At 56.4% G+C, this 15,908-nt stretch overlaps 2 protein-coding genes across 3 annotated transcripts; both read right to left on the bottom strand.

Annotated features, from left to right (window-relative positions):
• Positions 1 to 453: 453 nt before the first annotated feature.
• TRIP6 (thyroid hormone receptor interactor 6) lies at positions 454 to 4,025 on the bottom strand. The gene is made up of 9 exons (XM_036410113.2): positions 3,758 to 4,025; positions 3,388 to 3,515; positions 3,153 to 3,278; positions 2,476 to 2,865; positions 2,059 to 2,152; positions 1,778 to 1,947; positions 1,168 to 1,346; positions 814 to 934; positions 454 to 702 (listed from the first exon to the last, which is right to left on the bottom strand). Exons 1-9 carry the CDS (start codon positions 3,864 to 3,866, stop codon positions 571 to 573), a joined length of 1,449 nt encoding a protein of 482 aa, XP_036266006.1. The 5' UTR covers positions 3,867 to 4,025; the 3' UTR covers positions 454 to 570.
• A 334-nt stretch (positions 4,026 to 4,359) lies between these two features.
• On the bottom strand, positions 4,360 to 13,900 carry SLC12A9 (solute carrier family 12 member 9). 2 transcript variants are annotated; one of them, XM_036410085.2, is made up of 14 exons: positions 13,764 to 13,900; positions 12,800 to 13,021; positions 12,505 to 12,639; positions 11,425 to 11,556; positions 10,706 to 11,014; positions 9,973 to 10,080; positions 9,731 to 9,842; positions 9,050 to 9,207; positions 8,861 to 8,943; positions 8,548 to 8,672; positions 8,205 to 8,397; positions 7,856 to 8,030; positions 7,518 to 7,664; positions 4,360 to 5,641 (listed from the first exon to the last, which is right to left on the bottom strand). In XM_036410085.2, the coding sequence occupies exons 2-14, from the start codon at positions 12,978 to 12,980 to the stop codon at positions 4,755 to 4,757; spliced, it is 2,745 nt and encodes a 914-aa protein (XP_036265978.1). In that variant the 5' UTR covers positions 12,981 to 13,021; positions 13,764 to 13,900; the 3' UTR covers positions 4,360 to 4,754. The 2 variants fall into 2 exon arrangements, with proteins under 2 accessions (XP_036265978.1, XP_036265980.1); XM_036410087.2 differs by having other exon boundaries at positions 13,768 to 13,898.
• Between the last annotated feature and the right edge of the window lie 2,008 nt (positions 13,901 to 15,908).

The raw sequence follows: 15,908 nt of genomic DNA, 5'->3' as shown, positions 1-15,908 counted from the left end.
CCAACCAAGCTAAATGTAACTTTTTTCTGAATAGTTTCTATGCTCAGTTGATTGACCTCAGAGATATAGAGGGCCAATTGTAGCAGAGTTGCAAAAAATTGGACCAGGGTCCAGCTGGTGTGGCTCAGTGCTTGAGTGTCAACCCATGAGCCAAGAGGTCACTGGCTGCATTCCTGGTCAGGGCACAGGCCCAGGTTTCAGGCTCAATCCCCAGTAGGTGGCATGCAAGAGGCAGCCCATCGATGTTTCTATCTCTCCACACCTATCCCTTCCTCGCTAAAATCAATAGAAACATTTTTATTTTTTTTTAACAGAACTAAGAAGACCTAGATTCTGCCACTTGGGAACCATAGAGTGTGGGGAAGTCACTTCTCAGCTAAAAATGCAGACAGTCACAACAGTTATGCCTCGTTGGGCTGCTGTGAGAATCAGATGAGACAATAGACTTGAAAGTGTCTTGTAAACTCTTGAGAGATTATTATTTCATCATTGGAGGAGGAGACAGTATTTGGTGGCAGAGTTGTAAAAGTAGATGGGAAGAGAGGATGCAGCAGGTGCTTCTGGTAAGACTCAGCAGTCAGTGGTGACGGTGGCTGAGAGCTCCTGGATACGCCAGGCACTGCAGGCCTTGCACAAGATGTGCCCATCAAGGGGGTAGCAGCCCTGACATTCACCCTCAGAGGAGAGCAGCAACCCGCACTCCTGTTAAGAAAGAAGCAACAGCTTTCCACCAGGCCAAGACCTCTGGGTCCTACTACACCCAGCGAGCCTAGAACCCAAGAACTCCTCTTCCCCTGGCCCAGGCCCCCTCACCTCACACTTGTAACAGCCAATGTGAAAACTGCGATCCAGAGCAACAATTCGCACGGTCTCCTCCTGACCTGGCTCAGGCATGATGGCACCACCACACACCGAACATCGTGGAGCAAACTTCCTGGGGTACACAAGAGAACCAAGCCCCAGGGTTGGAGGAGACTAGCAATGGAGCCCAGAGGAGGTGGGGTGCAGGAGAGAAGAGGACAGGCCAGGGATGAAAGCGATGTTAACCAGAACACGGCATGGCATGGCACGGGTGGGAAGCAGGAGGGGCTGGTCCTGGGACAGGAAGAGATGAGAAAGATCGGAAAGGCAGACATCCTGAGACAAAGGTGGGGGATCCGGCCTGACCTGTGGAAGTCCTCAATGCAGTGGATCTGGCTGGTGGCATCCACCGTGAAAGGAATGCCATCAAGCCCGCGGTGGCACACCACACAGGTGAAGCAGCCAGGGTGATAGGCCTTCCCCATAGCCCGAAGGATCCGGTCCAGGATGGGCTGAGAGCAGGTGGAACACTTCTCCAAGGTGGCCTGTTGGGAAGGAGGGCAGGAAGGTTGGAGTCTGGGGAGGACCACGGCAGCCCTACAGGCACCTGCCAGCCCACCCACCTGTTTAGCCCCCTGCATGTGATTTAGTGAGAGATGGCTTTGAACAGATCTAAGTACAGATCTCATCACTGCAACTTCTGGGACAAGTTCTGTAGCCTCTCTGAGCTTCAGTCCCCTTCAGTGTATGCCTTACAGTGTTCACATACTCCCTTAACTCTAAAATAAATGCCTCACATTTGTAAAGGGCTGTTGTCCTTCCCCTTCAGCAGCCAGTATTTAGCTGCCTAATTTCTCCCTCCTTGTATATCAGTTTCAAGATGAACTGAACTTGTTCCTCATGGACATCTAGTTTCCACCTTGGAAGGAAGCCCCTGCCTCTTCTGCTGGCCCAGCCCCCAGTCCCAACCACTCACCACATAGCAGCTCTCACAATACGCCCTCCTTTCCACGGCATAGAAATGTTGGCCCCGAAGCTGGGCACGGCACGTAGAACACACAAAGCAGCCAACGTGAAAGACGCGGTCCAGGGCGACAACCCCGGCCCCATCCCCAACCACGTCTTCTCCACAGCCCCCACATCGGCCTGGGGACAGGGAGGGACAGGGTCAACCTGCATAGGCCAGGAAGCCAGAGCTGGTGTCCCTCTGGCTCTCCGGTCCCCCACCCTTGTCACCCACCCTCAGACTCAGCTCACCGAAGTACTCCCCACTGGGCAGGTGGCTCATGTCATGCACCAGCTTCTTAGTCAATCTCTCGAGCTCCTCCTCAGGAGGCTGGCTCAGGGGACCCTGGGGGTTGAGAATCAGGAGTTTGGCACTTCCTCTAGCTCTCAGTGCTGTCAAAATACCTGAGGGTGACCATGAAGTTCCACCTAGAAAGCTCATTGGAGCACATCCCAGGGTCCAAGGGCATGACTTAAAAAGCTAGTGTGACTCCAGTTCCCCTCCCTCCCGACATTTCCTGACCTGCCCCACACCCCTGGGGGGAGAAAGGTAAGTGCGGAGCTCTGACAATCCAGGTCCCTGACAACCAGGACTTAGAACACCACCCCCACCCCTCGCAATCAGTGTCCAGGTGTCTGAGGACTCCAAATCCCATCCCCGGGGCTCACCTGGTGCCCGTACCCACTTCCTCTTCCAACTCCGAGAGGACTGGAGCTCCCAGCAACCTCCTCTTTACTCCCAAGCCCTGGCTCTCGGTGGCTCCTATAGCCAGCCCCCCAGACGTCACCTCGGCCTGAGAGAGGAAAGTGGGGGCCCAGCAGGGGCCCTGAGGCCTGAGAGGGTCCCCCCCTGGGAGGGCCACAGCCCCTCACGGGCTGTGCCACCTTCACTTGCACAGGAAAGGCGGGGCCGGCAGGAGTGCTGGCGGTAGCATAGGAGGCTGGGGTGGGGCCCCCGTAGGGGGATGCCGGGAGCAGCGGCGGAGGAACACCCCCTCCATTGGGCTTCAGGGAGCCTGAGCCAGGGCGGTAGGCAGAGGGCGGAGGGGGCTCGTAAACCTGGGGAGAAAGGTAGACCAAAAGGGGTGAGCAGGCCATTATGGGACACGCGTCTGTGGAAACCCACCCCCACCCATGTGTGCGTCACCCAGGTGAGGGCTGGTTTCTGACAGGGGCCCACCCTTGAGTGGCTGACAACCCATAAGCTCTGGTGGCCCAACTCCTGAGCCGGTGTGTGCATCGCTTACACAGAGAGAGAGGGCGGGCGGTGGGGGTGTGCAGGGAAGAGATGAGGCTGAGGGAAGGGGGACAAGGGAGAAGGGACAGGGGAAGAATGAGAGGGTCACCTGCCGGTCAGGCCGCCGTGGGGCATGACCTCGACCCCCATCCAGCTCAGCCAACATGTTAGTGAGGGAATCTATCTCAGCATCCAGACTTCCTGGGTGCAGCCGCCCCCGGTCTGGGGGGAGTCCCTGGGGATAGAGCAAAAGCAGGGAGAATGCAAATCACAGGGCTTCCTCTCCTGCCCAGGGTGCTATGCACACAACCCCCCCCCCCTCAAAAAAAAAATCTGTTTCTTACCTGCGAGCGCTGGGGTGCTCCACGGCACCCCACCCAGGCCGGCCCCCGGTCCTCCAATCCCCCGGGGGCCTGGTAACACTGCTCCGGTGGGACGGGGCAAAAATTGACCCTGGGGTGGGGCTGGAGTGCTGGGATGAGTTAAAACATCGAGTGAAGATGGGGAAGGGGATAAGGGTGACATTTGTGGAGGCTGCCCTCTCGGGTCCCTCTTTCCTCCCCCTTCATCCCACCCACACCCACACCCACACCCACACCTGGGATCGGGGAAGGAGAGCGGGGGCCGCCGCGAGGGCAGGGTCCCTGGCTCCAGCCCCGCTCGGGGAAGGGGCGGCAGGAGCCGGCGGGGCGGGATGCGCTCGGGCTGCCTTACCCGCTCCGTGGGCTGGCGGCGGCCCGGGGGCGCCTCGGGGGAGAGCTCGCCCCGGAGAGGCTCGGGCGGGCTCCGGTTGCCTTGGGGGGAGCCAGGTGGGCCCCGACATGGCCGGGAGCGGGGGCTGCACGCAGCGGCAGGGTCCCGCGGGGCCCCAGGCCTCCGGCCTGCAGCCCTCCTTCCGTCCCACTCCTCGGCTGGGACTCCAGGAAAGAAACTTTTTCTGGCTTTTGAACGCCCCCTTCCTCCCTAATTTGAGGGAAGGCCACGCCCCCGGTGATGTAAGCACATTCCTGGGGGAGGGTCACGTGGCCCCCCTAGGCTCTAAGCTGCGTCCCTTCCCCCTTCCCCTCCCCTCCCCCAGAGCGGGCCCCCTGCTGTCCAGAAGGCAGGCTTTCCGCAGGAGCCCCAGCCCGGGACTGCGGCGGCCTCCGTTCCCACAAGCTCCCCAGGCTGCCACCGCAGCCCTGCACGTGGCCTCCTCGCCCTGGGACACTCCAGAGCTCCTCTTTCCCACATGCCCGCCACTCAGACCTCTCCCTCTTCCCGCCCCACCTACCCACACCCACCCCCACCCCCCCAGCAGGGCTCAGCCACAGCAGTTAGTGTTTTGGTCTTTTATTCAGTTCAGCAGTTAGAAAAATAAAACAGAACAAAAACATCACAACCTCAGGGGGTCAGTGAGTCTGTCAGGTGAGGGAGAGACTGAGGTAGCCTAGAGTCTCGAGCAGAGACCTAGCCCCCATCAAGGCACCGGTGAGGGGAAGGAGGGGACAGAGCTGACTCCCTCCCCTGGCGTGGCAGGGTCGCCGCCCTGCGTAAATTAGTGCATCAGGGCCCCTCTCCTAGAGACCCAGAGCTGCGCTAGCCCAGGATCCCCTAACGCTCCGCCTGGCCATGTGTCCCATGTTCAGGGCAGGCGGGAGGCAGCCCGTCCCCTCCTCGTCTGCTACGAAGGTGGGCTGCCAGACTGGCCACTCTATTCCGGAACGAGGCATCAGAGATCAGTGCAAGTGACAGGAGTGACACCATGAATGAGCAGCGTGGGGCCCAGATCTCGGCTCAGAATCTCCAGCAGTGCCAGGTAGTGGGGGTATCGGGCGGGATCAGCAGGTGGCCGTGGCAAGTACAGAAAGGTGAGAGCCGTGGTGGGCCCCTCCTCCCCATCCCCACCCTCGGGCCCACCAGGGCCTCCTCTGCCGCGCCCTTGCTGGGCCCGAACCAGGCAATTGGCGCTGCATGCCAGGGCCTCTGCCTCAGAGTCTCCACGCCTGCTGTTCACAAAGTCCCCTTCCTCCTCCTCCTCAGGCTCTCCGGACCCAGCCCCATCACCCCACACCACCTCCTGCACCTCAGCCCGGATCCTCAGCTGGCTCAGCAGTACCCGAAGGCGCCCCTCAGCAGCCCCGGGGGCCTCTTGAGGCCCAAGGCACAAGAAGATCCGGAGCCGGGCACTGTGCCAAGCAGGTACCATGCCCAAGATGGTTGCCATCTGCAGCAGGAAGAGGCCACAGACGTCCACGTAGCCGGGGCCACCCCGAGGCCGCAGCAGGTTGAGGGGCCACACGTCCACATGATGCTGCTGAGAGCTACTGCCAGACCCCCGGCTCAGCCGCTCAGGGGGCAGGGCCCCACAGGCCCGTGCCAGAACCACATTCTTGTTCATCTTGAGGGCGTCTACCACTGTGGCCACGTAGTCCTGAGGACTTAGAGAGCGGGGGCTCCCAGGAGCCCGGGGTGGAGGGAACAGGGTGCTCAGGGCTGGGGACCCGCCCTCCTGGGTACCATTAGCAGGCTCAGAGAAAGCCGGGTCTGTCAGGAAGTGATCCTGGGGTACAGCATCATCGTAGAAACCCAGGACCAACGTGTTGGGCTTCATGCCACCTGGGAGCAGAGAGGGGGAGGCAGGAACAAACCAACAGGAATCAGACTCACCGGCCGAGTGTATACCACGCCATACGCATCCACTCATACCTGCTGATGGCAACACCGGGTATGACATTTGTTTGTGCTGTGCTTGGTTCTTAAGGCAACATTATGCAGGTTTGCATAATGAGTTTTAGTTTTCCCAAACACTTTCTCATGCATTTATTTGATTCATCTCCATGACTAATCCCCCCATTTAAATGGGCTAAGTTTCACCTTAGGATTCTTTTAACTAACGAGCACTTTCAGTGGCAGTGAGGTGTATTCACTCCAAGCTTCTAGCGACACACATTTTTCATGATGGGCAGTGAAAGTGTGACTCCACTGGGCAGACCGGACCCCTGATTAGTCAAGCTGATGGCCTCAATATCCGAGGAAAACGGCTTGCAGACTCTGCTGGGGGAGGGTGAGCACTGGGTGCTGCACTATCTGTTTCCCTAATGATCGCATGTCCAAAGCATGATCCCCAGGAAAGGGACAGCTGCCTTCTGCACGCTAACCAGGGGCCATATCCTGTTAAAAGCACTTTGTATTTTATTTAACCCATCAATCCTTGAAGCAATGCTATTTCATAGGGGCTATTTACTCACTCCCTTTTATAAATAAGGAAACTGAGGCACAGAGCAGTGAAGTCACCTGCCCAAAGATTCGTGGCTGGTAGATACACAACTCACTCAGCACCAGAGCCCATTCTCTGAGCCACTGGGCTGGTGTGCATACCAGCCACAATGCCCAAGTCCCTGCCAACAGCTCCTGGTTTTTTATTTTTGAGCAACTAGTGTGGAATCAGATAATCCCCCCCTTAAAGAGGGCCGACTCTGAGATCTCTCCTAAGATCCTTTCTCTTGAAACAAATGGGTTGCCAGGAGAATTTGTTTAAAGGAAATCATTTTGCTTTTATTTGAATCACTTTCTGCAGGATAAATTTCCTAAAAGTAGGTCTCTTGCTTGGCACAGGTTTCCCCACAAAAGAGATCAGGCCCTCAGATGCTCCAGGGTCTATCTCATAATGCTTGATAGCATCCCAAAACACCTCAACACCTGAACTCTGGCTGATCTTACTAGTCATATCAAACTAAGTCACACCCCCTCTTGAGCATTTGCCAGGGTTCTGATTTACACCCAACAGGGCAATGTCCAACACTTGATCATTAGCCAGGTTCTCAGTGGAGAAGGAATCTGCACTCAGAGGGGGCACAGAGGCCAGTGCCAAGATTAAGAAAAAAGGAGGCAGCTGAGCACAGATTTGGAGGAGGCTGGGGTGCAAGGCCAGAGGCCTCAGCACTACAACAATCACAAGCTGGGGATCTCCCACTCCACCCAAAAGCATCAGCCGCACACACCCTCCGAATCTTTGTGGAGGCCATATTACAGACCTCCCTACTTCTCCACCCCTTTCAAGGCCCAGCTGAGATACTATCTCATTAAAAACCCTTTGCTGGCCACATAAGGGCACACTGGTCTTCCTTTCTCTGGACTCAGATGGTTAGAAACCAGCTGTCACAGATTTGGTGGGGCAGCCCCAGCTTCAAATAATACTCTCTTTGTCCCCAGAAATACAAATACAGGCTCCTTGTCTTCAGAGCCTGTGCCCCAATTTTTGGATCAGAAAAAAATAATGTGTCACCCAACTCTAGTCCTTAAGCGTCTCTTCCAAGACCCGTCACATACTGTCTTATTATCTTTGCGTGCCACATCTTATCTGCATTAGATTGTGGGTTCATTTTGGGGTTTGCGGTCTGTAGTTTCCTCTCTTGGGTGGTGGAGGGGAGGGAAGCAGAGACTGAAAGGGGCCACAGAGGGGTCCGAGGGGACCGAGGGAGGAGAAGCTCACCGAGGCCTGAGATCCGCAGCAGGTGCTGAGCCCCCTGGCGCACAGAGGGCGAGAGGGTAAGGTCCACAAAGGCTTTCACTTGGGCCCGGTCCACAAGGCTCAGCCACGCCCCATACTGCGGCTGCACAGGGTCCGAGGGCAGGCAGTCTACGAAGAAGGAAGGCAGCAAATGGGGGCCAAACTCAGGTTCTTTATCCTAGAGTCCAAACCCCATGTACGCAGAAGAAAAAGTTTGGGCAGGGCCGTGTGCTGGATGGAAGGGTCATCTGGGAAGAAGCACGAGGCCTCTGGGACTCAAAGAATAACAAGAAGCAAAGGAGAAGTGGAGGGCAGCTCACCAAGGTCCCCCAGCGTGACGTGGCCCAGCACGTAGAGGCCTCCCTTCTTGAGCTGGTTGGCCAACCGAAGCAGAGGCAGGGCGCCCCGGGGGTTCCCCACCAGGAGCAGCAGCTGGGGTCTCCAGAATTTCACATGGTCCTTCCGCACGTCCAGCCGAAGCAGGTATTTACGCACCTGGGGGCGGGGGCGGGGGTGGGGGAGGGGAGGAAGGACTCAGCCGGGCAACCCTCACTCAGTGCCTACCAGACAGGAACCCCAGCTCTAGCCGAGGGAAGAGGAAGCTCTTTGTAGGGTGGGCTCTCCCAGACTGCCTCCTCCCCTCCCCACCCTCCCCTGAGATCCCCCAACCTGGTGAAAAAGCAGGGCCTGGCTGACGTAGCCCCAGCTGCTGGGGCCGCCTCGAGCTGTGAGCAGGGCGCAGAGCAGGCCCATGAGCAGCAGGGAGCCGCCTGCGGCCCCAGGGCTGATGAGAAACATCATGAGGAGGCAGGAGGCTACCCCCAGCAAGCAGGTGTGCCAGGAGAACAGGCTGAAGGTGGGGCTGCAGGTGGACAGAGAAAAGGAAGGACACTCAGGGACAGCCCTGAACACCAGGCCACTCCGTTCCATCCCCAGATTTACCCCCCCCTCCCCCTTGGTCTGAGTCCTTCCTATTCTTCCTCTTTTTCAGGGGACACAGGCATTCTCTCACCGGAAGTTGGGGGCTGAGGCCCACTCCAGGCTCAGGCAGGACAGGTCCACTGCAGCATAGGCCACCAAGTAGAAGACAGTAACCACAGCAGCCAGTGTGTTCAGCTTCCCAGCTAGGAGCACCAGCTGGACAAGGACCAGAAGGCTGGGCATTTGAGCTACTCCCCACCATGACCTACTCCCCATCAAATGCCAATGCATCCTGCCTTGTCATGTATATCTCCCAGCCCACAACGTAGCTCCTCCTGATCCTGCACACACACCCAGCGAGGGCTTAGGGTGAGGGGAAGGGCAGGCTAAAGAGAAAGGCTTACCTGTACTAGGGCCCATGAATAGAGCACGGCTCCCCAGGGGTTCCCCCCTTGGGACACCACCTTGGCTGGTGCCAAAATCATTCCTGTGCAAACAGAAAAGCAGCAGCACATTAGCCTGGGCCAAGCACAGACTGAGACAGACACAGAGGGCATGCTCCGAGCTGGGCAAGGAGGCAGGGGACAGCGCACCAAAGAGGTCGTCCTGGGCCAGGGCGTGGAGGATGCGGGAAGCACCAATAAGGGAGCTCATGGAGGCCGAGATGGATGTGGCATAGATGCCGATCAACACCAGTGGGGGCCACAGGCTGATGGCACGAAAGAACCCGTAATCCTCCTGCAGCAGGGTCCTTCAGGAAGGGCAAGAGGAAGACATGGAAGAGAAATGTGCAGCCATCTGGGGTCCTTGTGAGAAAAGCACTCACCACACTGTGTGAGGTTAAGAAGCCAGGGTTCTCAACTGATCCAGCTCTTATCTCAAGGACCACAGGAATAGATCGAGTGTGCCGGGGGGTAGACTTGACATTCATTGGTTATTGTTGGGCTGCAGTGTATGAACAAGGAGCCAACTGTTCATGGAATTTGACTGGAAAGGCATGCCCCACCCTCAAACCAAGTGCTTATAACAGTACCAGCCACACGGCAAATGCTGGCTGCGGGTTATCTATCAGCACTTAGCCAACCCTCCCATTGGCGGCAGCAGCAGCTCAATCTCTCTTCCTTGGGAGAAACAGTTCCCATTTTCCCATTTACCCCAACAGCTTGGGTATCTGTCCCCCAGCCTGTGCTCTCTTTGGCAATCCAGGTGCATCAACCTTGTCCCAACAACCCCCTCACTCCCTAGAGGGCCAGACTCCCCCCCTCCCCAGGCACCTGTCACAGGTAAAGCTGGAGAGGAAGAAAAGCAGGATGTAGATGAAAAAGGTGTAGGCAACAGCCACAATGGTGCCCAGAGGAATCGCCCGGCTGGGGTCCTTCAGCTCCCCTGGAGGGAGGGGAGCAGAGGGAGGGAGATCAGCCTTTCACCATCCACTACATCCCTGAGTCCCCCATACCCAGGTAGGGGCACAGGGAGGTAGCCCCACACCCCCAAGAGGCTGTAGGCAGGGTCTCACCAGACATGTTAGCCCCAGCCATGATGCCTGTGCAGCCATTAAAGAGGACGGCAAAAACGCTGGCGAAGGTCATCATGGCCCCGGTGGTGTAGTCCTTTGCGTAGCCAGCTGAGAAAGGATTGGTCCCAGGGAGGAGGTGTTACCATCCCTCCCTGATCCAGGAGTCTTGGCCCTGCCCCCCAATCCTCACATTCCACAACCCCATTTCCCCCACCAAACTCACCAAAACCCCACCCCTGACCCATCATGGCCTGGCTCAGCTCCTCACCACCTCCTACTCCCGGATCCACGGTTCCCCCCTCCAGGCCTTATCCATGCTCTTTCTTGAGACACCTTCCTTCCGGCACCTACCTGAATTCCCCAGCCTACCCCGGGCCCCCTCCAGCTCCACCTGCTCCCACTTCCCCAGTCCATATTCCCATCTGGCTCCTCTAGCCTCCTCTGTGATTCTTGTCTACTTGAATCACAGGCCGTCTATTATGCTACTTAATTGTTTCCTGAATGTACATCTTATCTCTCCAACTAAACAAGTTCCTCTAAGGCAGTGACAGCCTTGCGGTCAACTCTTGCGGCCTGCTGGGCCAAACACACAGCAGCCAACACACACCAAGCAGATCTTCTTTAAACTGCTCTGCTCCGAGGCCCAATCTTCTGCCCCCGATTATCTACCACATCTGATCTCATGCAGGGATTCCCACACATGCTTGCCCCGGCACCCAGGAGCCCAGCTTACCGCCCAAGTTGGCCTTCAGGGTGCTGCTATTGAAGCCGGTGAAGTGGCCAACCTGAGGTGGCAGGGAGGAGCCATTGGGGCCAGGGCGAGGGGTCAACTGGATGACCCTGGGCCCCACAGCCACAAAGCTGACCAGCACTGAGGCCAAGGAACCAGACACCAGCAGGAAGGTGAGGAAGGAGGCTCGGGCGTAGAGGCCAGCCCCCAGCGTGCAGACCCCACCCACCAGGCCTAGAAGCAAGGTGCCATAAAGCAAACTCCAGCCATAGCCCTGGGGCAGGACTCGGAGCCCACTGGACCCTGTGGCATCTGCAGAGGAAGAAACAGAGTTAGAAGGCCAGGCCCCTTGGAGGGACCCTAACCATGACACAAAGCAGAAATAGACCCCCCTCTTTGGCCCACCTATCCTCAGGCCATCTTCCCTGTTCCCTCGCTGAACCAAATCCCAGCATCCAAGCCCTGCCTGGTGTGGCCCACTAATCTTGCAGTCAATCTCAGCGGTATTAGCTGGCCTCTGAGACTAGATGGTAAGCTCCCTGTGGGCCAGGACAATCTCTTGAACATCTACACAGGGCTGGGCACATGGCAAAACCTCAAGAAAGACAAGCTAATGGGGCACTTTGCCCCTCTCCTGGAAAGGGCCTCTTTCCTTCCAGATTCCAGCATGCCCGACCCTGCCAACCCACAGAGCTTCCGTGACAAGGGTGGGGAGAACAGACCAGCCCCGAAGACATCAAGCATGGACTCCACCAGCCCCAACAGGGAGACAGCACAGCCACAGACATTAGCCAGGTAGAACATGAGGCCGATGCTGCCTCCAACCTCGGGTCCCAGGGTCCGGCTGATCATGACTAAAAGTGGAAACGGGGTGAGTGTTAAGGGAAAAGGAGCATGAGGAAGGGCCCTGGCATGGAGCGTTCTGCAGCTGACCCTACAGGTCTGGTCTTTCTATGTGTGATTCCAAGGGACAGCCACCCCCAAGCCTGTGGCTTCACACAAGTTCCTGGTGCTCTAGAATTCCAGGTTCCTCCCCTGTAAAACGAATGCAATCTAATCAACAAGTTAGGAGGGCCAAAACCGGTTTGGCTCAATGGATAGAGCATCAGCCTGCGGACTGAAAGGTCCCAGGTTTGATTCTAGTCAAGGGCATGTACCCTGGTTGCAGGTACATTCCCAGTGGGGGGGGTGCAGGAGGCAGCTGATTGATGTCTCTCTCTCTCATTGATGTTTCTAACTCTCTATCCCTCTCCCTTCCTCTCTGTAAAAAATCAATTAAAAATATATTTTTTAAAAAGATTAAAAACAAGTATCTTTTTTTTTTTTTAATATACTTTATTGATTTTTTACAGAGAGGAAAGGAGAGGGATAGAGAGCTAGAAACATCAATGAGAGAGAAACATCGACCACTTGCTTCCTGCACACCCACTACCAGGGATGTGTCCGCAACCAATGTACATGCCCTTGACTGAAATCGAACCTGGGACCTTTCAGTCCACAGACCGACGCTCTACCACTGAGTCAAACGGGTTTCAGCAAGTATCTTATTCTTAAAAAAAAAAAAAAGACTGTTACCGATAGGAGGACCAAAATGACAGCTGGAAGATTCCTGGTGGACTTGAAAGTGGCACTAACATGTAGAGCCATGTGCGTCACCTTCCCCATATCAGCCTGCCTCCAGAACATTCATCAGAACTTGCTTCCTCTTGCCCTGCCCGCCAAGGGATGGAGAGAGTGACCCCTTCGTCCTCCCTACAAGATGGAAGAGCCCAGACCCCAAATCCATCACTATTGGAGGATACAGTAGGCTCCACCGCCCCGAACAGCTCCGTTGGTGGCGATGGCGCAGACAGAGAGGACAGTGAGCGCCAAGATGAAGTAGGCAACCAAGAGCATGGCCAGAGCCTGCAGCAGCCCAGCGTGGCCCACCACGAATCCTGGAACAGGAGTGGCAAAGCAGGTCAGAGGGTGGCTCACTCCCCCCAACTCCCACCCCTCACCCACTGGTCTTCAGTAACCTCCAGCCCTTCCACAACCTCATCCCAGACCCCCTCTCCCCACTTCACCCCCTATAAGCCCCTCCCCACATCCACTCACCAATCCTCAGGAAGACAACTATGCTGAACATGGACAGGACGGTGGGCACCACCACACCCAGGAAGGTGGACAGCTTCCGGGCAGATTCACCTCCAAGTCCTCCAGCCCCATTAGCAGGGAAGGCAACCCCCTCCTCCCCCAGGAGCCGGTAGGCCAGCAAAGGAGAGTTTTCACTGGCCATGGCTGAAGGCAGGTGGAGGAGCCAGCAACGGATTATGAGATCTGCACAAGAGAGTGTGCTGAATGGAAAGCAGCTCCTGAGCTCCCCCTGCCCCCCAAACACACCTCTAAGCAAACACCCAGATGCCTTGCACCCAAAGGGAGAGCTGCAAGGAAACACACATACATAAAGAATTAGTGTGTGTGTGTGTGTGGGGGGGGGGGGGCGCCTGACTGGCCCTGGCCACTGCCCCAACAATGGCAGAATTTGGGTATCAAGGCCCCTTTCAGCTTTTGAGGGCCACACCTTCCCCACGCCCCTGAGACTAGGGATGACCGGGATCTGGGAAGGGGCAAAGATTCTCTTCCTCCTTAGCTAGCCGCAGAAGAGGAAGCAAATCCCCCAAAAGGGAAGTGAGTTACGGGGCAGGAAGCCCTCCTCACCCCTACCTCCTCAGGAATGAGGCGACCCCTTCCCATGCAGCCGCCTAACGACAATAAGAAACTTCCAAATCATCCCACACCCCACCCTCCGTCACCCCTCTTCCTCAGCCCATCTTAAACCAGCTCCTCTCTCCCTGGGCCCCATCAGATGCTTCTGCCCACATGAGGCACCCCCCGCCCCACCCCAAACACGCTCATCGACGACCAAAACAGAAAACACAGGCAGGCAACACAAGGTGGACCCTCCTTCCCCCACTGGTTCCTGCCCACTTTCTCCCGGGGCGGGTAGGAAGGGGCCGCGATCCCCTTCTCCCCGGCCCTGAGCACCCGACAGCCGGGGTGCGGCGGGGCGCTCACTCACCCACCCGGAGGCCGCAGCTGCTCGGGGGCGATCCCCGAGAGCCAGGGGGGTCCGCTGCGGGCGGAGGGGGACGCGCGCCGGAAAAGACAGCTGCGGCTACCGGGATGCCAGGCCCGGAGCCTGCCCCCCGCCCCCCGCACACGCGCCCATTGGTCCCGGGGCCCGGCCCCGCCCCGTGGGCGCGTCCTGGGAAGCCCCGCCCCTTCCAGGCTCCATTGGCCGGCGTGGCTCCCTCTCCACGTGCACCCGGGATGCTACCCTCAGCAGGCGCTCGTCTCCTGCTGGGTGTAGGCCTAGGGGCTCCTGCAGCACCCATCACCCTGATGCAAACAAGCGCCCGTTGCCCGAACAGGATCCCTCTCCGCGCTTGGAGGCGTCCGGGAAGAGCCACCGCTGAGAGGGGCGTGTGGTTACGGCTGCCAACCACCTGCATGTGGGCGGGGTGGCGACACCTGGCCTAGGTTTGACCCCAGGACGGCGGGGCCTCGTGGGTCCATGCCTTCGGGGGTCCTATTCCAGCCTCTTGGATCTCCGGGATGTCCGCGGGGTGCTGGCCTCATTCCTCACTCTCGATATCCTTTCCCCAGCGCCCGATCCAGCCCACCAGCTGCGCTTCTTATTTCCGCCACCGGAGGGAGCCATTGCCGCGCAGGCCATGGTGGGTCCTCCCGGTGCGCCGCCTGCTTTTGTGCCTTCTTTCGTGGTGTTCTCCCCTGGAGCAGAAATTAGAGGATTTGTGAACCTCCGGGAGTTAGGACCCTCCCCCAACCCCCCTTTTTCATTTTCTTCAGGTAACAGCAACATCACCACCTGGCAACGTTTTTCATCTGTAAACTGGGGATTAACTAAAATCTCCCACATAAGGTTACCGTGAGAGTTAAACGAACTAATAGGCACTTGAGAACAATGCTGACATGTTCAGTGTTACCATTTGCATGCAGTACCTCATTAAATATGCATCACCACTCTGTGAGGTACGTAGGTTCTGCTATTATTTCCATTTTTCATTAGGAAATTGAAGCTTGGAGAGCTTCAGTAATTAATTCCTAACTTTCCTTTATGGTTACACTGTCATTTGAGCCTCAGAAAATGACTACTTTTCCTCCCACTCATCTTTGGCTGCATATTATCTGCAACATTTATTTAGCAGAGGAAGGGGCTCCAACCAGCAGGAATGTGGCCAGGAAGAGGTCTCGTGAGTAAACTGGCATTTTCAGTGCTCATCTCTGCTGCCCACGACACGGAATGTGACTCCTGCATCTCACCAACACCCCCCTGCCACCGTGTTTGCGGACTTCAATATCCACATTGATGAGACTTCCAACACCCTGGCCTGGCAGTCACTTAAAATTCCACTTCCACTCTGGCCGGGTTGGCTCAGTGGATACAACGTGGGTCTTCGACTGAAGGGTCCCAGATTCGATTGTGGCAAAGGGCACAGACCTGGGTTGTAGGCTCAAACCCCAGTGTGGGGTGTGCAGGAGGCAGCAAATCAATGGTTCTCTCTCATCTTTTATCTTTCTATCTCTCTCTCCTTCTCCCTCTCTGAAATCAATAAAAAATACTATATTTTTAAAATAAATTCCACTTCCTCCTAGAACTTAGCCTCACCCTACCCAATGGTCCTTATCAATAACTGCAGTTATTGCCAAAACCGGTTTGGCTCAGCGGTTCAGCATCGGTCTGTGGACTGAAAGGTCCCAGGTTCGATTCCGGTCAAGGGCATATACCGTATTTTCCAGTGTATAAGACGACTTTTGGAAACAAAAAAAGTCAAACGAAAATCGGGGGTTTCTTATACGCCGAGTATATCCTGAAAATAGGCGAATATAGGCCTAAACCTACGTTTTAACTGTAAAATTAGGGGGTCGTCTTATACGCCCGGTCATCTTTTCCGTTGACTTTTTTCATTTCAAAGGTCGTCTTATACGCCAGAAAATACGTTACATTGGTTGCAGGCACATCCCTGGTAGGGGGTGTGCAAGAGGCAGCTGGTCGATGTTTCTCTCTCATCAACGTGTCTAGCTCTCTATCCCTCTCCCTTCCTCTCTGTAAGAAAAATCAATAAAATATGTTAAAAATAATAATAAATAAATAACTGCAGTTATTCTTTCTTTTCCTTCCTCCCTCCCTTCTTTCATTTTC

This window comes from Pipistrellus kuhlii, unplaced genomic scaffold, assembly GCF_014108245.1.
Source record: "Pipistrellus kuhlii isolate mPipKuh1 unplaced genomic scaffold, mPipKuh1.p scaffold_m20_p_4, whole genome shotgun sequence".
Lineage (NCBI taxonomy): Eukaryota > Metazoa > Chordata > Mammalia > Chiroptera > Vespertilionidae > Pipistrellus > Pipistrellus kuhlii.
Note: the sequence above shows the minus strand (reverse complement) of the source record. Positions and strands in the feature narration are given on the sequence as shown.